This window comes from Neltuma alba, unplaced genomic scaffold (assembly GCF_004799145.2).
Source record: "Neltuma alba isolate B1F8T4 unplaced genomic scaffold, ASM479914v2 tig00013478_pilon, whole genome shotgun sequence".
NCBI classification, from domain to species: Eukaryota; Viridiplantae; Streptophyta; class Magnoliopsida; order Fabales; family Fabaceae; genus Neltuma; species Neltuma alba.
The window spans coordinates 124,792-148,565 of record NW_021637711.1 but is presented as its reverse complement, the minus strand read 5'-3'; the positions used below and the strand labels follow the sequence as shown (position 1 = coordinate 148,565).

The following is a 23,774-nucleotide window of genomic DNA, read 5'->3' as shown; positions in this document are numbered from 1 at the left end:
TAATGGATTGACCATATGGTAGCAGAGAAATATATATGTAGGAGAAGTTTATCGTCTTCTGCGTTATAGCACACAAATAGGAGAGTCATCTCTCATAATTAAAGTCAATGAACTTACCTTTAATTCTTAACATAAAAGTTATATAACTAATATGGAAATATTAAGAAAAATAGTTAAATTTGTTATTTGTTATAAATGTGTGTTGACCTTCCTAAATTATATATCTTCTTCAATCATGTGGATTGGATGACTGAAATTATTCCTTGGGAAAAATAAGAAACAAAATAAATTGAGGTATTATATTTATGACTAATTCTAACTTCCAATTAGTTTTTATATTAAGCATCGGAGTATAAGTTAATACTGTGAGTACTGTCCAGTGGGTTTGATTCCGTTATAATCTGATCAAACTGCCAGTATTTTCCCTTCTAATTCGGAAACCAAGGCATAAAAAAGCCAAAGGACCTAGGGAAAATTGCAAATAAAGACCCCCCAATATATAAAATAGCAATCAGGGACCCCCAATTTGAGAAATTGCTGCAGAGGACCCGGTCCCAATTTGCAATTATGAAATGTAAGGAAAATGGCTGAAATGCCCCTCACTCATCATGACTGTTAATGAAGGCAGAGACCAGGATTTGGGTGGCGGGAGAGCTGGTGGAGTAGGATGAGCCGAACGAATATGTGCGATATTGGGATCTTCGAACATTGGCAATAATGCGACTAACTTACTGAGTAAACCCTTCTTGTATTGTTCCCTGTAAGAGTTACACATCGTCACATTCTCCATCTTCATCTCTGCTGTGTGGGTGAGTAGGCTGGAGGAAGGGAGGGAATGGGAGGTGTAGTTGAAGATGAAAGATATGACAATGTAGGAGGTTGTGGTTAGTTGGAGGTGGGATATTTTTGTTTTCGTAGTCTGAACGGTCATCTGTCATTTGTAGTGCACGGTGCTGGTTGCGATGGGGAAGGGGTCAGAGTGTAGTGGTTTGGCAGAGTGTAGGTTGGATAATGGCCGTTAGTTTGACCGTGAACGTTGAGGTGTTGCCGCGGAATGAGGGAATGACGATACCATGATTTTCGGTGTTGAAGTCGTCAAGCCCTAAAGTGAAGTTGTGAAGCCCTAAAGTGAAGTTGTGAAGGCCTAAAGTGATGTTGGGAAGACAGGAGGTCACGGGTTTTTAATTTGGTATGTAAATGGTTGAGTCGATGGAATAAATGAGTAAATATTTATTAGTGAAGCTAACGTACTGACTAAACGTAAATTTTTGCTGCAGATTAGTATGAAAAATGGATTTCAATAACCGAAGAAGCTGTGGGAAGGAGTTGTTCTGTTACGTGCACATTGGTGGACATTTTGAAGCAAATGGTGAAGGGATAGTTAAATATATTGGAGGGAGTGTAAGGGTAACCAGTATAAAAGAATGGATAACAGTAGACGAGTTGTGTGGAATAATTTCACAGTGGATAGGCAATGATGGTGGTGGATATGAGATTAAGTATAAAGTTAAATTTGATGAGAGTACATTGATTGATCTTTGTGATGATGGTGATATCAGCAACTTGTTTAGATATAATGACAGCAGTGGTCATGTGTATGTAGGAGGGAAAGGGAATGATAGGGAACGTAGAGCAAGGAATGATCCAGACGTGTAAGTGGTTATGTTTTCCAATTGAATCTTGTTATTTACTAATATATTGTTGGTAATTCGTATAGAAATATTGTAATGAAGCTAATGGTGCTGCAGTCCTAAATTGTAATTAGTAAATGCAAGCATGTTATTGAACATAGTGGACATGTCATTTCCATTTGTAAACTTGTGTTTTAGAAATGCAGACTTGTTATTAGACATAAGCAGAGATTTCCATATGTAGACTTGTAATTCAACGTATTGAAGTTATAATTATCATATACGGACTTGTTATTTAGATCTGTAGATGTTATTTTACTAACCAGTAGTTTCTATATGGAAACTTGTTATATGAGTAACTCAAGTTGTAATTACCTCTTACGGACTTGTTAATTGAGCAAGGAATTGTTTGTAGATGTAGACTTGTTATTTTAGTTAGTAAAGTTGTAATAACCATATGCGGACTTGTTATTTAGATATGTAGACATGTTATTTTATTCAAACCTGTCGTTTGAATATAGCTGTCCTAACTTGGTATTATGGTGGCAGGAGTGAGAATTTATTTGGACTTTCACAAGATATGAATACATTTGAAACGACCATTGGTGATGAACATGAGCCAGTGAATGTTGAGAATGGAGTTGAATGCCTAACTTTTGAAGGAGGCGGATCAAGTCAGAGAAGCAAGTGTAGTGGTTCAGAGAGTCAGGGAAGACTGACGGGCGAGATGAATTGTACGAAATGGGCAGGAGTGTTTGTAGGAGTGGGCCAATATGTTCCACATGCTGTTGCTTTTAGGGAAGCTGTGTACAGGTTCAGTATTGCAGAGAAGTTTGCAGCAAGATATATCAGGAATAGTAAGGAGAAGATGAATGTGAGGTGTAAAGTAGAAGGGTGTCCTTGGAAGATATGTGCAAATGCTGTTGGAAAGAACAGTCATCTATTACGTGTGACTACATTTTGCAATAAGCACATTCATTCAGCCCAAGACAATTTGATTGTGACTTATGGTGGGAGTGCTGCGTTGACATCATCAGTAATAGTTGAAGAGATAAGGGACCATGCTGAAAAACGGCCCACTGAGATAAGGAAGATGTTGGAGAGGGAGTATGGTGTGAGGCTTACATATTGTCAGGCATATAGAGCAAAGGAAAAGGCAATGGAAGAAATACATGGGAAACCGGAACAGTCCTATATGTTAATACCATGGTTATGTGAAAGGTTGAAGGAAACTGATGACAAAACGGTTGCTGAATGGGCCTCCATTGGTAATAGATTTGAGCGTGTGTTCATTGCATACGGTGCATGTGTTGAGGGTTTTTTGAACGGTGCAAGGCCTATATTATATGTTGATGGTACTCATTTAAGTGGTCCATATAAGGGGACATTACTGTCAGCTTCGGCATATGATGCGGATAATGAGATGTTGCCGTTTGCAATAGCAGTGGTGAAGGGAGAGAATCTTGATGACTGGACGTGGTTTTTTCACAAGATTAAACAAATTGTTGGTTCAATGCAACTGACTATTGTGTCAGATAGACATAATTCTATAATTGGTGCTGTGCAAGCAATATTTGGGGGTGAAAGGCATGCATACTGTTATAGGCATGTGAAGGAGAACTTTAGCTCTGAATATATGAAAGTAAACAGAGGTCGGAGAAGGACAAGTGAAAATTCAAAGGAAGATGCATTAAAGGTACTGGATAAAGTGGCTTATGCAAGACTTGCGGATGAGTTTGATCATGCGCTGGATGATCTCAGAACCATGTCTCATGAGTTATATGAGTGGGTTATCAATCAAGGTGATGTGGATAGGTGGGCATTGAGCAAGTTCCCATATAGAAGGTGGGACAACATAACAACTAATTTAGCTGAATCTTTTAATGCTTGGATGGTAAGGGAGAGGAAGCATAACGTGGCCCAAATGATCCATGAGCACCGGGAGAAAGTAGCAAGAAAGATGCATGCATCATATGCAGCAATGACTAAGTGGAGTAATTGCGTTGGGCCAAAAATAGAGGCAAAAGTATTGGAGCATGTGTATTTCGGTAGGTACATGCACTGTGAGAATTATGGAGGGGGAAGAATATGCGTGCACACATCACGTGGAGACCAAAGAGTGGACCTTGGCCTACACAAATGTAGCTGTGGAACTTGGCAAATGTTAGGGATTCCATGCTCACATGCTTGTGCAGCCATTAAGACCATAGGGGGAAACGTTTATGATTATGTTGAAGAGTGTTACAAACGTTCATCCCAAGAAAAAATCTATGCCCGGAGCATGGTTCCAGTGGTGACAATTGATATGCCTCACCTGAATGACTATACGTTTGAGAATCTTACTGCTCAACCCTTGCTTTTACCCCCAGTCACTGCTAGGCCTTCTGGAAGACCAAGAAGAAATAGAAAGGAATCACAATTCCACAACAAAAAAATATATCATTGCACTAGATGTCTTCATCCTGGACATACAAAGAGGACATGCAAAAATCCTAACCCAAGTTGACTTCCACTTACAAATGGGACAACTAATTTTTTTGGCACATATAGGGTTCATCCTTCTTAATTTTTTTGGGAGCAGGATGTTAGTAGATGTGCACATATATTTTTTGTTACTTCTATGTTTGGGACAAAGGGACATTAAGTGGAAGATGTAAGTTAATGTGCACTTGTCATTGAATGTTGTAAAGAACTTGTTGCTGTCAAAGAAATCAGAACTTGTCACTTCTTGTTATTTTGCATAGTTAAGTTGTCATTTGCTTTTGTGCACTTGTAATTTCATGTTCATCAGAAGTGGTTGCTGTCAGAAATGTGTAATTCCGTGTTTATCAGAAGTGGTTGCTGTCAGAAAACGAAATGTGTCAAAACCTTATAGGAACTTGTCATTTGGCATAGTAAAGTTGTCATTTGGCAATATGAAGTTGTCATTCCGTGTTTATCAGAAGTGGTTGCTGTCAGAAAACGAAATGTGTCAAAACCTTATAGGAACTTGTCATTTGGCATAGTAAAGTTGTCATTTGGCAATATGAAGTTGTCATTCCGTGTTTATCAGAAGTGGTTGCTGTCAGAAAACGAAATGTGTCAAAACCATATAGGAACTTGTCATGTGCCATAGTAAAGTTGTCATTTGGCAATATGAAGTTGTCATTCCGTGTTTATCAGAAGTGGTTGCTGTCAGAAAACGAAATGTGTCAAAACCTTATAGGAACTTGTCATTTGGCATAGTAAAGTTGTCATTTGGCAATATGAAGTTGTCATTCCGTGTTTATGAGAAGTGGTTGCTGTCAGAAAACGAAATGTGTCAAAACCTTATAGGAACTTGTCATTTGGCATAGTAAAGTTGTCATTTGGCAATATGAAGTTGTCATTCCGTGTTTATCAGAAGTGGTTGCTGTCAGAAAACGAAATGTGTCAAAACCATATAGGAACTTGTCATGTGCCATAGTAAAGTTGTCATTTGGCAATATGAAGTTGTCATTCCGTGTTTATCAGAAGTGGTTGCTGTCAGAAAACGAAATGTGTCAAAACCATATAGGAACTTGTCATGTGCCATAGTAAAGTTGTCATTTGGCAATATGAAGTTGTCATTCCGTGTTTATCAGAAGTGGTTGCTGTCAGAAAACGAAATGTGTCAAAACCTTATAGGAACTTGTCATTTGGCATAGTAAAGTTGTCATTTGGCAATATGAAGTTGTCATTCCGTGTTTATCAGAAGTGGTTGCTGTCAGAAAACGAAATGTGTCAAAACCATATAGGAACTTGTCATGTGCCATAGTAAAGTTGTCATTTGGCAATATGAAGTTGTCATTCCGTGTTTATCAGAAGTGGTTGCTGTCAGAAATGTGCAATGTAATCATTGTCTTCAAAAGTATGAAAATGTATTAAAACCTTCTGGGAAATTGTCATTTTCCATAATAAACTTGTCATTTCCCTTTCTGAAGTTGTAACCTTGCGTTTACCAGTAGTGAAAATCCAGTCGTTTCATGAAAACATTATTCGAACTTGTAACTTTCGCTAGTGAACTTGTCACTTTCCTTAGTGAACTTGTCATTCCGTGATTATCATAAGTGGGAATCCACTCATCTCAACGGAAAATCTCGGTTTCACGAAAACCTTATGGGAACTTGTAAGTTTCACTAGTCAACTTGTCAATTTCGTTAGTGAACCTGTCATTCTGTGATTGTCATAAGTGGAATTCCACTAATTGGAATAGAAATTTTCCCTTACATGAAAACATCTTGGGAACCAGTGATTTGGCATTGTCAACTTGTCATTTTCCTTTGTCAACCTCTCATTCCGTGAATCAATGTGCAAATTTAGCCACCTTTAATACAGAATCACAAATTTGTATGAAAACCTTTTCACAAGTTGTCATTGGCCATAATGAACTTGTCGTTACCTGTACTAAACTGTCATTGGCCATTTGGCCTGACTAAAGGGAAATTTGTCATTCCAAATATAAGTGCTGTTATACCATCAATCCAAGCATATCATAACCATTACAATAATTGGCATACAATTTCAACAAATGAATCAATTGACAAAGTTAGTAAAAGTCACAGCCTAATTTAAATGCTCTCTATAAAGACGTTCTCCTCTTCTTGGTCATTCGGCCCTTCTCTGGTTGTGAGATAAGATCATACACATTCTGACGGCATTCATTGTCATCATGGTTCACCAGCCACCACATCAGCTCGCGCCGAAAAGAGGACACATCAGCCTGCACAGCAAGTTTACCACCAAACAAGTCACACGTGGTCACTCTTGATTGCACAATAAATAAGGTAATGTCAATACCTCGGTATATTCAAGGGAAACATCAGGCTCCCATTTCTTGAGCCATATGAGCACATGCACACCACAGTCCCTCCTGCCCACAACACCACCCTAACAGTTTCAGCTCCTCAAACCAACACAGCAAATAACATATCACATGAGTAGGGTGTATACACTCACAAATTTTTCTGCTGTGGTACATCAGGCCAGACAATTTCCAAGTTATCACTAAAATCTGGTCTGACCATGTGAAGTATGTCTTCAAACCGATCCCTCTGCACATATGCCATATTCATCAAAAGGATAACAATATAAACTGTCATTTCCCTATCTAACATGCACAGGTCAGTAACATCTTACACATCCGGTGATGGCCATTTCTTGGGGGTCATATGTGGCTGCCTTCTTCTGCTTGGAGGTGGTCTTCTTACGCTGTAAACTTGCTCGCATGGAATCAAGGACATTAAACTTCTGGGTCTTTGGTTCGAATGCAAAACAGAACCAATGCTCCCCAACTAGAGCAGGACCCAGAATCAAGTCACAGTCACCTATGTTGTAGCCAACATAATGCGGAAGTATTTGTCGTGCATGCTGGTTAGGATCCCAACGAGCTGGATCACGGGTCATTATGGCCTGTGAAATGCAGAAAACCAAGTTCTTATTCACTGTAACACACTTTATTCTGTCATTTTCATTTCCAATCTTGTAAATCAACAAAGCCTATTAGTAATACAGAAACCTCACCATGAAGTCTGCATCAAATATATGCCTCTTAACTCGGCCTTCAACTGCCTGCTGCTCTTGCACCAAAGCCTTACAGACCAACGACATCACTCGGTTACTCACCCTGTTATTTCCACCAAGCGAATGCAGCAATCGTCGGGGGATGTCTTCATCAAACATTCTGATCAAAGGACTGAAACATATTCAAGTGAGTTACTAGATGTGTTATGTTAACATGTAGTCAACAAATAAGATCACATAAGCAAAGATTTTCACTTACATCTCACCCTCATCACCTTTGACAGCTCGGCTGACTAAGTTGAACAAAATATCCTTGGGCTCCATAGGCCTCTTCACTCTTGATTGTGCCTTCAACTCCAACCAAGGAGACTTGATCTTGCTGAACCGAACCCTAGTAGATCTCCTTAGTTGTTGTGCCTCCACAGATACAGGTTCTGGATCAGGCCCAACATATTCAACAATGGCCAGGGGGATACCTCCATCGGTGAGTGACCTTCTGCCTCATCACCTTCAATGGTGGGTGACACTTCCCTAGGGGGACTGGCTGCAGGTATGTCACCCTCATCACCTTCAATGGTGGGTGACACTTCCCTAGGGGGACTGGCTGCAGGTATGTCACCCTCTGCATCACCCTTGTATTCCCTCTCCCCTTCGCTCCTGTCATCACCATCCCCTTGACCCTCTTCCTCCATCTCTTCATTGTCGCTGTCATTCTCTGTGTCGCCCTTCCCATGACTGTCTCCATCTTCACTGCTTACTTCATCCTTCTCCTTTTCCTCAGTTGTGTCATCATTGTTGCGCCTCTCCTCCTCATCATCTTCAGAGTCACTTCTATTTGTAGGCACTGTCTCAACCCGAGCCTTTCCTCTTGATTTACCCTTCCCACCATCTCCCTGTCTTGGGATTTGCACCTTCACCAACTCCTCATCCACCATTTTCATTAGCATCTTTTGCCCTTCCTCTATCCTCTTCATTAGGCGCTCACGTAACTTCTTCAGCTCCTGCATGTAAAAGACATTAATCAAGTAAGTATATACAACAACAAGTTCACTATGGAAAATGACACCTTCACTATGACATATTGACAAGTTCAGTAAACCAGATTACAATTCAGGTATGGCAGATCACAAGTTCATTATATAGAATTACAAGTTTAGTAAACAAAATCACAACTTAGGTATGGCAGATCACAAGTTTATTGTACCGAATGACAACCTCAGTAAACCAGATTACAATTCAGGTATGGCAGATCACAAGTTCATTATACAGAATTACAAGTTCAATAAACAAAATAACAACTTAGGTATGGCAGATCACAAGTTTATTATACCGAATGACAACCTCAGTAAACCAGATTACAATTCAGGTATGGCAGATCACAAGTTCATTATACAGAATTACAAGTTCAATAAACAAAATAACAACTTAGGTATGGCAGATCACAAGTTTATTATACCGAATGACAACCTCAGTAAACCAGATTACAATTCAGGTATGGCAGATCACAAGTTCATTATACAGAATTACAAGTTCAGTAAATCATATCACAACTCACGTATGGCAAATGACAAGTTCATTATACCGAATGACAAGTTCAGTAAACCATATCACAACTCACGTATCGCAGATGACAAGTTCATTATACCGAATGACAAGTTCAATATACAAAATCACAAGTCAGTCTACCTATTGATAAGTTCAATATGGCCAATCACAGCATAAGTATTGCGAATAACAACTTAAGTTTGCCAAATTACAACTTAACAATGACAAAGCTCTATGTCACTATAGCAAATCAGAACTTCAGTATAGGAAATGACAACAATACTATGGCAGATAACAAGTTCAGGTTACGAAATAAAAACTTTAGTTTACCAATTATACCACATACCGGGTCCAAAAACTCTACAATTATCCTCTCTTCTTTCCCTGTCACAGCTTCACTGCCTTTTCCTCCATACATAATTCCCCTAACACTCTTCCTCTCCTTGCTGGCCAATTCTTTTATTTCTCATCAGTCCAGTATTCAATTGCAGTAGTGGACTCTCGGCCAACAGGCGTGTTTAGGTTAAAATTCTCACCAAAAAAAAAGCTGCAAGCCAGCCACATATATACAACATTAACGTTATGCACATCGGTAATCAAATGCAAACACAATGACAAATAAAATAGTCATACCAGAAGTAAGTATATGCAGCCACCAACAGTGCTACTCCCCTGCCCTTCATTGCCCCGCCTGTACCCTTTGACATAGTCTCCCATTTCTTTCCAGAGGTCCTTTATAATATAGGTAGCCCAATCATACTTTCCAAAGTCATCCATTGTGCAGCGCATGACTCTAACCAACTTCTCACTCACTTCTGAGCTTGAATTCGGACATAGAAAAGTACCCAGGGTGTATAGCACAAATAAAAACTCGAATCTGTGATCCTCCTCCCCTGAAACAATGTCGTTTAGTATTTTGCTGAATGACACTTTCCGATATTCATTTCTCAACTCCTGATACGTAGCATCACTCTCATCAACTTTAGTTTTCACCTCCTCCCCACCGTGACGGATTCCTAGCAGTTGCTCAACATCTTCTGCTCCTATTTCCTCTGATTTGCCCCTGATTGTAAATTGATGCGTTGGCGGGTCATATGATCTCAGCATGGTCACAATGAGATCACGGGGTAGTCTCTTTAATCCAACCTTCAACAGCCTCCCGAAGCCCATCCTCTCAACCCTCTCCCTTAAGTCTTCATTATTGTTCACAAAGTGCAGTAATTTTCTTAATCCCTTCAGGGACACCCGGGTTAGAAATGATGGGACATGTTTCTTTTTCTCCTCTTCTCCCTTTTGTGCCCTTCTTTTCTTCACCTCCTCGGTGTACCTCATCTTCTCTTCAGCGGCCAGAGCTTTCCATGCATTTGACGCAGCATCTCTTTTTTGTTTGGCTGTCATGTCAGGGTCAGCTATTGTGGCCATAAACTCACTTCTGAATAACACCCAACCGTTGTGTGCCTTTTTTGATCCAGAGGCTCCTTCTGATGCCATCTTCCTCTTCCTGCAAAATATTCAACATACAATCCTTCACAACCACATTTACTAACTAACTATCACCTCTGTTAACAACCTATTCTGTAACCAACAGCCTTCTTACATCACCACCATTTACTTCTTATTTCGAAACATGAACTTGTAATTTCATATAAGCAAGTTGTTAATTTCTCAAAGTAAACTTGTTAGTCTCAACTACTTCTCATGCTTGTTATTTCTCATCATTAACTTGTCATTTATAATTATCAACTAGTTATTTTACATTATAAAGTTCTCCATTTGTCATAATCGCCTTTCTTATTCCCAACTTCTTATTGTCATTTTTAAACTTGTCATTTCCTATTGTTAACTTGTTAGGAACCCATGGCAACCTTCTTATTCCCAACTGCTCAATAACTTGTTATTCATTATATTCAACTTGTTATTTTCTATTACCAACTTGTCAATTACACATTCTTATTTTGCATTATCAACTTGTCAATCCCCCTACTTCAATTTTGTCATTTTAAACGACACTATCACTTCAACATCTCTTCAGATCAATTAATAGTTAACCAATTCAATTTGCCCTTTACCCATTCAAGTGTCGTCATTTCCCAAACTAATCTTGTCATCCTCCTAACTGATCTTCTAATTCCCTTCCCACCCAAACCCATTCGCCCATCTTCTTCCACAGATAACCATTTTTCGCCAATCAGTCACAGCATATTCAACAGAAAAAACATATATATACGTTCCTGCCCTAAACGCATTCCCTTCCCTCTCGTTAATGTATCACACAGGCAGCAACGAACACAAACAAACTAAAGCTTGAAACTTACCACCAGATTTTGTCGCCAAATGCCGCTGTTAACTTTGATAGCCACACACGACTGTCACGATGCCTCTACCTCCTCCCTTGCCTTTGATGATGTCGATAGATCACTATTCCAGCACGACTCCGTTCTCCTCTCCCACAGCAAATACACTCTTCTCTCACACAATACTCCTATCGCCGCAAAATGGAAACAAACTCTTGCGCACAAATAAACAGAGCACACCGCAAAGAATGGCCGACGGGATATACAAAGGAAGTTACCGCGCGTTTTGGGGGGGAGGAGAGCGCGGACAGGTTTTTTTCTTTTCAAATGAGTGAGGGGCATTTCAGCCATTTTCCTTACATTTCATAATTGCAAATTGGGACCGGGTCCTCTGCAGCAATTTCTCAAATTGGGGGTCCCTGATTGCCATTTTATATATTGGGGGGTCTTTATTTGCAATTTCCCCAAGGACCTATCCTTACAACCACATATAACCTGTAGATGCTACTGCCTAATGCTATGCAGTATGCACAAGCCATTTGGGTTATTCTTTTGGATATATCGTTTGGATTTATATATGATCCCACGTATTATTTCTTCATAATTATTTTTGACTTATTATTCTTTTGAATCCCTTTGTTTTGAGAGGAAAAAATATAAATATTTTTCTGAGAAAACTGTTCAATATTAATTATAAATTATCGAATGCTAAAAATCAAACCCATAAAAATTTGATCTATATATATTAGTATAGATACAAACTTAAAAACTTCACATACAAAATAAATCATACTAATTACAGTTTGCAACTTAGCCATTTAAAATGATTAGAATCAAATGCAGTCAAGTAAAAATACAAGATATATAAATCTAGAGATTGTTTTTTTGGGCAATGAGCAGTTACTTTGAGATTTTGATGGATCATCCAAGAATGTCCAAATCGAAAATGAAATTAAGATTTGGGGCACAAAACCTTTATAGAATTAAGTAACTATACATATACATGACTGATAAGTGCATGTGTTAAATGCGTGTGGATTAATAACAAGGTCGGTTATTGAGATTATGTTGTTTCAAAGGACAAGATATATAGATGCCATATGCTCCAGAACGAGGATAACAATAAATATAAGTAATGCGTTTGGGAATCATTTAACCAATCTCCCTTAAGATAATCTTTGGAGGAATATATTTATTCATTCTTTCTTTCATTCACACTGCATATAATAAAAGAATTAAAGAATCATGCTTTTAATAATTATCATCACAATTTCAAGTCAATACATTTTAATGTATAAATTAAAGATAAAATTAATATGCAAGTCTCTGTAATTTTACTTGATTTTTTAATTAAGTTCTTGTTCTCTGTTTTTTCAATTAAGTCCTTACGGTTTTCTTAATTGTATACAGCTATCTGTTTGTATTCTTATAAGTTGTTAATTTGTGAGAAAATGAGGTTAGTGACTAGTATGCATATGGTTGTCACCCAGCGAATTTACTCCTGGATTAACTTTGCCTTATAAATTCAAATAAAATCAAAATAAACCATATGCAGATTATGTTGATAATAAATCAATTTATTCCATATTTTTTTATAGAAAATATTTTTTTTATTTTTTAATAACTTGTATATGTTACTTATTCAGCATCAGCATTATAGCCCTAATTAACAAATGATTAGGAACTAATGCCTATGATTGAGGAAACTCTAAGGACTCAATAAAGAGAAGAAAAAAAAGGAACTTGATTAAAAATCAGGTAAAAAATATAAAAACTGACAAATTGATTTTTTTTTCTGAGGTAAATATTCTGTGAAGAGAGCAAAAACTTTAGGAGAATTTTCCTTTACAGGCGGTGGGTGCTTTCTTTTGGGGTTCTTTGCATATTGATTGAGAGGCTAAGCCATATATATTCTATCTGTCCCTCGTATCTTCAAAAGCCAATACCCAAACAAAACATCATGTCATGATGCTGCCGTATATCATAAATAAATAAATAAATTCAACTTGAGGGCACTTTTGGCCTTTTCCCCTTTTCTCTGTTTAAAATATATTTTTCTTAAAAAAAAAGAAAAATTTTCTGCGCTTTAAAATAAATAAATTGTACAGTTGTGAGTACTTCATCAACTTCACCAACCAGTGAAACCCTAACAGGCACTGTGTGCGATGCCAGGAACCGTCATCGCATTCTCTTCGCATCTTCCAGCTTATAAAGTTCACATTCCTTCGCCCCACCATCTTTCTTTTGTGTGTGTTGTGTGCGTGTATGTGTGCGCGCATGATGTTCTTCTGCACACACATCATTATATATAAATATATGCCACCACACACATTTTTTTTTTTTTTTCACTTGATATCCTGACCAACTATTCAGGAAATTATAAACCAGATTAATATGAATCGGGTCATGGCAAGACTCATATGGGTAGTAACCCTACCACCTATACCACTACATTCCTTAGGAATCGAACCCGTGACTTTTTGTTAAGTTGGAACAACTCTAATTAATTGATCCAAGTGCTTGGTGATCACACACATCATTAATTATAACGTTTGCATTGGTTTTATTTGGATTGTGAGGCTGGCTGTTGTTTTTAAAATGTGTTTGATGCCAAACCTGTAAGAAAACAAAAAGAGAGCTTACATGTTCACTGAAAAAAGAGAGAGAGCTTATTTATGTATTTATACATATTCTGAGAGAACCTGTGAGAACCATCTTGTGAGGGACACACGTATACATATTCTGCGAGAAATCTACGAGAAATGCAACAAAATAGCACTCCTTTTGTTTTAAATATAAGACCTATTTTGTAATATAAATTACACTACAAAATGGATCTTATATTTAGAACTGAAAAAGTACTTCTTATTCAATAAAGCTTTTAACAGATAGAATTTCTCACAGATTTTACCTTCAAAGAAACTAAAAAAAAAATAATAGAAAAATATTCGTTGAATTTTCAAAAAAAAAATCATAATGACTATTCTTGTAATGATTTTGATTACTCTTATAATGATGTTGAAAAGTTAAAATATTTCAAAATCACCGATTTATCATTTTTAAATTCAATAATTATTTTTCTATCATTTTCTCAAAAAACTTTCTTACAGATATTACATGCATAAAAAAAAAATTCTCTTGGATGATATTCTGAGAGAATTTAATTTCTCATGGAGATTTGACCCGCGAGAAGTTTTATTTCAGATTACATACTAAGGGAGAATGGGCAAAACTGCAATTTTAGTCGTATAATTTAATACAAAATTTCAATTTTACCCCTTCATTTCCAAGCCTTTTTACGATCGCTCTTTGTGTGAGAAAATACCGCGAGCTTTCTCAACGAATTGAAGGTCTTTTCTCCCATATATATTAGGGCTACGGGGGAAAACAGTGTTTTTACTGCAGTGAATTTTATCATACTCCTGCAATATGAGAGCCACCCTACTAATTTAAATAAATTAGATCAGCTAAATAAATTATTTAATTCTAATAAATGTGATATAATTCCCCAAAAATACTCCTCCGTAACATTATTAGATTATATATTAGTTAATAAGTTAAATAAATTAATTTTAAAAAAAATATAAGAAATAAAATGCATTAAAGTTTTACATCTATGACTAAAACTAAACTTCCTAACAAACTTTTACACTGAGGATCTGAGAAGTATACAAGGCCATGCTTTTACCCCTATATATATATTTTCCCTTGATTTTACTGAGTTATAAATATGTCAATTTTCTCAGCTCGATATATTTAACTCATGATTTACGTCAACCCATCAACTTAATGAATTTGATATATGCGTCGTACATATGCATGTGCATGCATGCATGCATGCACAATTATCAGAAAAGAGGTCAGTTGATGATGCATGCATATATGCATTTGCATGAAAATGCCAATATGTGTGTGTGTGTGTGTGTGTGTGTGTGTGACTTGATATATATGGATATGGTTGTGGAATCATACGTGAGGATGCAACATAAGTGGCCCTTAGCTTCAGCATAGAGCCGTTTGATTGTGGGACACTAATACCTTAAAACGTACTGTTTGAAGGAACCCTACAACAATAGAAATAGCACACACACACACACACACACACACTTACTTTTGCAACTTCTTCTTCTCTTCTTCCTCTGATGTTCTCGTTTCTGCAGGTCAAGTTGCTATCATCAAACGTGGCGCCATGTGAAAGTAAACAACCTTACAGCACCACGCACACAAGAGAATATAAAAGTGCTCATAGTATTGCAAAACCCAAGATTCCCTAATGACAGCAGCCACACAACTATACACAGGTCGGAAAGAAATTTTAATTAAAGGCAACTAGCTTTTTTGATTTTGTTCACTGCATTTTTTTTTCCAGACTGTTCCTGATGATGATATGTAAATCTTATTTGGTTCTTTACCATATCCCATTAATTGGACCTTTCTCATCAATTTGATCACCAACAAGATCATCGCCTTCTTTTTCGTGTGATTTGTGCATATCATCAACAGGTCTACAAATAACTCTAAAATTCCATTGGCCAATAAAGAAAATAACTACTGGTATTTGCTACTGTACTCAACAGTACAGTCAATCGTATTTTTCGCAAGTCAATGACAGGTTAATAGTATTTCCAACATCGTAATGACAAGTCTTATCTCACTATAAATGAGGCTATACGAGTAGCTTGATAATACTAAATAAATAAAAAATGTATTTCAGCAGATAATAAATGTACTGTTCAGTTAACATACGTACCAAAAAGCTTTTAATCACATTTCTCTTTCTGGAATTGGATGCGAATCTTTGATAGAGGTCCCAATTGGATAAATTCAACTTTTCTTCCACGTAGCAGATGCTTCTGTTAAAGGTAGAAGCCAGAAACTCCCAACATAGAATTTCTTTTCTTTTTTATTTCTTCTTCTTCTTCTTTTTTTTTTAAAGAAAAAATGGTACGCATATAATCACCACATATTCATATATAACCTCTCAAAAAATTACCATAATGAAATAAATTTAGCTAAATGGGTTCATTATCAACCAACTCATTCCTATCCAAAATTTTCTCGTCAAACAGGGCTTTCAATCATCTCCAAGCTTGGAAACAAGTTATTAACACTGTAAAATCACTTGAGTGTTAAATACAAGTTGATGAGAAATATGACACATTTAAGTAAGTCTCATTTAGGTCTCATCTCTTTTGTCTGATAAAGTATTTTATATGATCCAAAAGTCATGACCTTGGCTAAAGCAGAAAATGAAAAATCAAATGCAGTAGCAAAAGTATTTGCTAATAAGAGACTTGGCTCAGTTCACAAAGTAGAAGTTCTATTTTGTTCATGATGGAGCCAACTCTTACTAGAACTTCGTCTTGAGGCCTCTGTTTTCTACGATTTTTCCCATTCTTCAAACAGCAAAAAAAAAGTAACCACTAAGAAGGGATATGCATATAAAAATAACTCAGCCGTACCAAGGACGCCCTGGTGTTTCCGTATGCACATTAGATTCGTTGTTGTGAAGGAACTTGTTGATCAATCACTTTCAAATAAATGATAAAAAGAGAAATTTAGAAACAGGCAAATATATTATCTAATCGAACATTCCTTCTTTGCCCCACCACCCCATATCATTTTCTTTGCCAATTAGCTTGCTCAGCCATGCCTATCCGATCCTCTCCCAAACACCACTATATATACCTGAAGAGCTTCCCTCCTCCTCATCTCATCCCACACCAATTCCTACTTCAAGATCTGCATTGAACCCATTTGGCGATATATTCTTCTGGTTAGGCTACATTTGAAAATTTCTTAGAGCATCTTGTGTTTAGTACTGTAAGTCAGAAATGGACAGGGTGACAAAGTTGGCATCAGAGAGGCCTGTGGTGATCTTCAGCAAGAGCTCCTGCTGCATGTGTCACACCATCAAGACCCTCTTCAGTGACTTTGGGGTGAACCCAATGGTTCATGAGCTTGATGAGATGGCTCGAGGGAAGGAAATTGAGCAAGCCCTTGTGAACCTTGGGTGCAGCCCATCGGTGCCAGCTGTGTTCATAAGTGGCGAGCTCGTGGGAGGAGCCAATGAAGTCATGAGCCTTCACCTTAACCGCTCCTTGATCCCAATGCTCAAAAGAGCAGGAGCTCTTTGGGTATGAGACAGTACTACTGAGTACCGCCCTTATCGTATCAGGCAATAAAAGTCCTGTTTTGGTCACAATAACTATATATGAGATTATAATGTAGGCATCGGATATAGAGTGATATATATCCATATTAGTGCATAGCTTATGTTGCTAAAGTTTTGCAATAAGCTGAAGGCTAACGTGATCGACTGAGGTGTAGTTTAGCCTTTTTTTTTTGGGTATTTTAATGTAGCTTTGCGGCCTTGTGTAGTTTTTAACAGTGTGCTTTTGGTATCATGTCAGTTGTGGTTTATCAGCATTTATCTTCTCTAACGTGCAGAGTTAAAAACCAGGCATAGATAAAAAGAAGTCAGGTTTCGTACATTAACGATCTAAAACACAAAAGAAACTAGATACGCAGGAAGCTGGGGGGGGGGGGGAAAAAATTCTTAAGTACATTAACCAGCTAAATAACAAAAGAAAATATGCAGGAAACCGGGAAAAGAAGAATTCTTAAGTAAATTCAGTCTATTAAAAAAAATATCAAACAAAGTATACATAACGTGTGAGTATCTCAGGCAGACTTTTATATTTGTGGATGCTCTGTTTGAATTATTTTCCCTTAATAGACTGAATTTACTTGAGATTCTCTCCAACACGAAAAGTGAAATTACCACTAGCCATTTAAGATTATACCCACTACCCAAGATGAGATAAAATAATCTGTTTTAATCCTCTGTCCTTCAACTCCATATATAGCTGGGGTTTTGTTAGTTTGCAACCTTCTAAAACTATCTAAACGAAGTGGCTTATTATTATAATCTAGAAATAGCAACAAATATCACTATAGGACACAAAGCATATCTTGTTCTTCCACTTGGTTTAAGCAGGACAAAGGCATCAAATGCAATAAGCATGCAGGTAGGCGTGCAAGTGACACATGCAACCATTTTAATTCCTCAGTCACATCAACAAATAGACAGGAAAATGAAAGACAAAAAATAATAAAAAAAAAACTGAAGGAGAACTCAAAAATAGACAAAAGTTGGGTGGCGCACAGAGGAAAGTGTAGTTTAGGAATGAGCATGATAAGACGACAAGTATATTTTTTTCACTTGTAAGTTCTACAACACTCTGTTTTTCCTGAACTGTCCTTGTTCTGATGAATTCAATTTCCAATGAGTTACCCCCACATATCTTCAGTCAAAGAAGAAAAGAAGGCAACAAATATATACGGACACAAACAGATACACGGGCAAAGAGAAGCAAGGCAAGAGCAATATCTCCACATTAAATTATGTGGCTCAGTTTGCTTTGATATAACTCCAAGGTAAACAGTTTCCATCATTTACCCTAGGAAAATTGTCTTTCCCACTTTAATTTTGAAATGAGTTGAACTGTTGAAGATAAGACAAATGGAAATGACTTACATGCAAGCAGCAGTAATCTTATAGATAAAGGCAACACGAAATGGTAGGTTAATAAGTTTTACCTTGACTTGGCCACCATGATTGCTCGCATATATATCAACTACTGCTTTTTGGAGCCTTTTCACTTTCCAAGATATAGTGGCACTACTTTCATTTCCTATCGAGCATTGAGAACCTCCTAAAAATCAGAGTGCCTCGCAAGGTTGAATCATGCCTGTGAATTGAATCAATGATAGCAGCAAAGTCGACATTTTCTTCTTCTTGTCTTAACACAGACCGTTATGTTAAAAATGCCGTGCAGCTGAGTGCTTTTTCATTAAAGAAATGAAATGACGCACGAAAAAAGGTTGAATGTCAATTATAAGCTTCCACTTTGCCAATGTCAGCAATTAGTTTTCTGAAAGCAGAAACGAGGAACACGGGACCATTGTTCCAAAAATAGCAAAATTCACAAACTAGTTGGCCTTTCAAGACTAAATTAACCTGAAATAGTCTAAATATCTAAACCACGGATTTCATTGTACAACACACTGCATGACTACCATCAGTTTAATTACTCAGATTGCATAAATTCAATCAAATTGGTAAAGAAGTAAATGAAAATTGAAGCCTGCTTGAACTGTCTTCTCGGCCTGAATGATATTTCTTTCTAATTTCCTCCATCATATGTTCAACAAAGTTACAGAATCTCTAGTTTCTTCCATTTTTCTTTAAAATTTTTTGGTGAAAACAGAATGTCTGGTTTCATTCACAAGTATCAATGCTAATCAAATTATACATTAACAATTTATCTTCAGAAAACTTCAATCAGACGACTACTCGTTCTTTTATTTTTATGAGACTGATAATCATATACCAATTTTCATCCATCTCTACCCAAATTGTTTACCTTGTTCAGTTTCATTAATGCTAGAGCATTTTATCTTTGACAACTTCAGCACTACAGATTATGCATGATATATCTAAATGCTTCAGTTTTGGGACACACTGGGAAAAAAAGAACTTTGATGGCTACACAAAGCTTCCTCAGACACAAAACCTATGTCATTTTTTCATCTTCATTCTCAAGTAAGTTGATGTAAGACGTCAACTTTAAGTGATGGATGATGGTAGAAGCCACTGAAGCATCAAGTTATTGTCATACATATGACTCCAGACATTTTTCCTCTTCCGGTCATGGTGGAGCCAAATTAAATCCAACTACATCCAGGTATTTTCTTGAGTTTCTCTCCAACCAAACCCATTCTCAACCTCTCGGCATCATCCCATTTACCAACAGAAGCATATATACTAGAAAGAAGAGAGCAATAACCACTGGTATCACTCTCCAACTTAAGGCAGTGCTGAACAGAAATTTCCGCCAATTCCACATTGTTGTGTAATGTGCAACCAAGAAGTAGAGCTCCCCAAAGTCCAGAATTTGGTCGCATCGGCATATTGATTATAAGCTTATATGCTTCATCCAACCTTCCCGCCCTCCCTAAAAGATCAACCATGATTCCATAATGATCAACTGAAGGCACAAGTCCATAATCTTTCATGGATTTGAAGCAGCGGTATCCTTCTTCAACCAGTCCCGCATGATTGTATGCTGTCAAGAGCCCCGTGTAGGTAACTAAATTCGGGCAAATACACTCTGCAAGCATCTGTTCATATAACCTTATTGCATCAAATGGCCTACCATTTATTCCAAACCCATGTATCATTGCAGAATATGCAACCAAATCCCTCTTTCTCAGACCATTAAATAGCTCATACGCATTGTCAATGCTTCCAAACTTGGCATACATATCAATTAAAACAGTAGCCAAATGATCATCCAGAACAATTCCAAAGTCACTCATGCTTGACTCAATCCAGGGCCAGTATGTTATATCTCCTAACTGTGAACAAGCTGATATAATACTTGTCAAAGTCATCTCATCAGGATGTATATTGACGTCTGGTTTAAGCATGTCGTTTAATAGAGCAAGGGCCTCCTTTGGCTTGCTATTCTGAGCATAGCAAGCTATCATAGCATTAAATGAAAGCAAGTCTTTGTCATCCATCTGGTCGAAAAGCTTTCGAGCAGACTCAGTATCCCCTGTCCTTGAGTACCCCGAAATCATTGTCATCCAAGAAACACTGTTTCTAACTGGCATTGCATCAAAAAATTCTCTCGCAGATATTATGCTCCCGGAATCAATGTAACCACTGATCATTGTATTCCAAGAAGCCAAGTTTTTCTCCGGCATTTGTTGAAATAAGGAACAAGCCTGGTCCATATTTCCTGATTTTGCATACCCTGAGATCATAGAGTTCCAAGATACGACATCTTTCCTAGGAATCTCATCAAAAAACAAGCGAGCCACAGCCAAGTTACCATCTTTCAGATACCCAGATAACATAGAATTCCAAGAAACCACGTTTTTCTGGGACATCTCATCAAACACCTTACGTGCAGTCTCTGTGTCACCCACTTTCGAGTATAAATCGAGAAGGGCCGTTTGGACGTAAACACAACTAGGGAATCCATACACCTGAACTTGTCCATGAATTGATATACCACCAAGTTTATACTCAAGCCTGGCACATGACTTCAAAGCAGAGGATATCGCATATGAATTTGGAGACAGTCCAATTCTCTGCATTTGAACGTACAGAGAAATTGCTTCAGTGAACTGGCCCTTCTGAGAGAAGAACCGAATGGTACAGCCCCATGAAAAGGAATCTGGATTGCGTGAATGTTGAACAATTGACTGCACATACATAGCTATAGTTTTATAGTTCTTGACATCCCAGAGAAGAATGTGATGGACTAAAACAGGTTCTAGATGATCTAGACCATTAAGCAGGATATGGGCGTGGATTTGTTTAGCCTGCTTCAGAGTTGAAGAACTCTTTAGCAAGGCTATCAATTTAGGAACTAACATGAAGCACGTTTAACGGACTTGAACCATTTGCAGTGGCAGTTATATCAAGTTCATACCTTTGGAAATGGCTCTGCAACTTTATCAGTTAATAAAACTGGCGAACTCCTTTTTGCGGATCACCTAACTAAAATAGCAGTACTTTTTTATTATAGATTAATATTAACACTCATTTTGTTTTGTCCATAGCCGCAGGGAGTAGTTAGATTTGGATCAGTATGGTAAAAAGAACGTTCCATCGGACATTAGTGAGGATAAATTTAATCTGAAGTTTTGTTAGATTTGTGACAGTCCTTGACTTTATTAAAATGCATAGTTAAATCTTTTTTTTTTAAATGAAGAATTGTTAGTATATTCTTAACACAAAAATTAATTACGGTTTGTTTTTATTCTAAGTATAAAATTTCAATTCACTTTATGTTATAACCTTATGATTCCTTCCCCCCAAAAAAAGAATTTTCATTAATAAGGATATTTTTCAATGTAAATGATCCAGTAGAATATTTTAAAAAAATCAGCACACACATATATATCACAAATAATTAATTTAATTATTTTTTAATTTTGTTACCTAGCTCATGTATTTAGAATAGGAAAAATCATTTTGGAAGTACCTATACTTTTTTTTAAAATAATTTTCAATTAGGTATCTATGTGTTTTCCCCCCTTCTTAATTAAATCTTTAATTTACTCTATTACCATTGTTAACCCTTGTATAGAGACTAAAAATACTAATAGAATAAAATTATATGAGCTAATGTTGCTAAAAAAAGTAAAATTAAATAATTTAATTGAGAGGAAAGAAAACAAAGGTATCAAATTAAAAATCAAAAGAAAATACAGGTAGATAGGATAGAAGGGAGCAGTACATACATTTGTTTACTAATATGTATTACTCCTCCGGTCCTTAATATAGGACCCAATTGTTAAGTTGGTTTTGGTCCTAAATATAAGACCCATTTATCATATTTATAAATTTTTTCTAAATTACTCCAATGGATACTCTTTCAACCATAATCAGATAGAAGAGGAAGATAGGGTATTAAGAAAGATAATTATAGTATTTTAGAAAAAAAGTGTCACATTTCTTATAATTAATCAAGTTACCTAACTTCCTTAATCTAATCAAATTAGTTAAATGGGTCATATATTAAGGATGGAGGAGTATATTAATTTTTCTATGAGTATAGCAAGTTCCAAAATGTTGGCAAAAGAAAAAAAAAATCCAAGGAAAACATGATTGACTCGATAAAGTAAATGATCTGATTTGAAAGTTTTGGGGGTATGATAAAAATTATGAATTTGACATGGCTAATATGGTGGGCCTATTTGGTTTTGTCACATTATAACATTTATAAATATTGTCATGTTCTAAACACAATTTAGCAAATAAGGTCAAAAGAACACAATTCAACATAAAGACCAAAAGCCAACATCTTTAATCATTGCTTCACTTCTTCTTTTTTATTATTTAAAAAAAAGTGAAAGAAAGCTCTAATTATATGAAAACTTGCATTGCATCATGTTGCCCGTTTTTGCAAGGATAAATCTTTTACTACAAGGAGTGATGCTGTGAGGAAACAAATCACAATTTCAATGGGTGAGAAATGTGAGTAACAAAGTCAACATGTGTGATATTTATGTCTTATTCCAAATTTTAATGAATAATTATGACTTAATTTCAATAATATATTATTAGAAATAGTTCAAATCTAAAACGGTATGACATTAAATAGAAGATAAAATTAAAAAATAATTATTAAATCATACTCCTCTAATCCTATTTATAGAGTAGGGAGAAAAAATTTTTATCTTATTTATAAGTCACTTCATTAAATTTTCAATGTGAATATACTATTTTATCATTTGAGGTAGTTATTTTTTTAAAAAATACATATATTAAATATATATAATTAAAAAATTATTATATTTTAATAAAAATTTAATATATTTTAAATTTTTTTTAATACGTATGAAATATTAGTATGCTATAAGTGCGGACCAGAAGAGTATATAGATTTTGGTTTTGCTTGTCTGCTTGTTTTATTTACTGGAGCAATAATTGGAAAGGGGTAATAATAATATTAGGAACAATAATTAAAAAGAATCGGAAAACACGTGGGGCAAGGATCGGATCGACCTTTTGGGGCTATCACCCAAGTCCCGAGAGAGGGGGGCCCACAGGACGCCCCCAATAAATAGTAAGTGGGCCCCAGTCACCCTGAACCTTACCTCTTTCTGCTACTTGAAAGCTTACAGACACACTATTCAACGAAGTTCATCACACTTCACCTCTGGCTCTGCGCACAACAGTGGAGAGACCAAACGGTCCTTT

General features: G+C 36.6%; 3 protein-coding genes across 3 annotated transcripts; 2 read left to right on the top strand and 1 right to left on the bottom strand.

The window, feature by feature from the left end:
• Positions 1 to 1,290: 1,290 nt before the first annotated feature.
• LOC114737657 (uncharacterized) lies at positions 1,291 to 4,275 on the top strand. Its single transcript, XM_028925606.1, has 4 exons — positions 1,291 to 1,522; positions 1,604 to 1,652; positions 2,181 to 3,999; positions 4,213 to 4,275. Exons 1-4 carry the CDS (start codon positions 1,291 to 1,293, stop codon positions 4,273 to 4,275), a joined length of 2,163 nt encoding a protein of 720 aa, XP_028781439.1.
• A 12,438-nt stretch (positions 4,276 to 16,713) lies between these two features.
• On the top strand, positions 16,714 to 17,397 carry LOC114737659 (monothiol glutaredoxin-S2-like). Its single transcript, XM_028925608.1, has one exon. The coding sequence runs from the start codon at positions 16,825 to 16,827 to the stop codon at positions 17,131 to 17,133; it is 309 nt and encodes a 102-aa protein (XP_028781441.1). The 5' UTR covers positions 16,714 to 16,824; the 3' UTR covers positions 17,134 to 17,397.
• Positions 17,398 to 19,472: 2,075 nt separating this feature from the next.
• On the bottom strand, positions 19,473 to 21,453 carry LOC114737684 (pentatricopeptide repeat-containing protein At4g22760-like). Its single transcript, XM_028925640.1, has one exon. It carries the CDS (start codon positions 21,440 to 21,442, stop codon positions 19,721 to 19,723), a length of 1,722 nt encoding a protein of 573 aa, XP_028781473.1. The 5' UTR covers positions 21,443 to 21,453; the 3' UTR covers positions 19,473 to 19,720.
• Between the last annotated feature and the right edge of the window lie 2,321 nt (positions 21,454 to 23,774).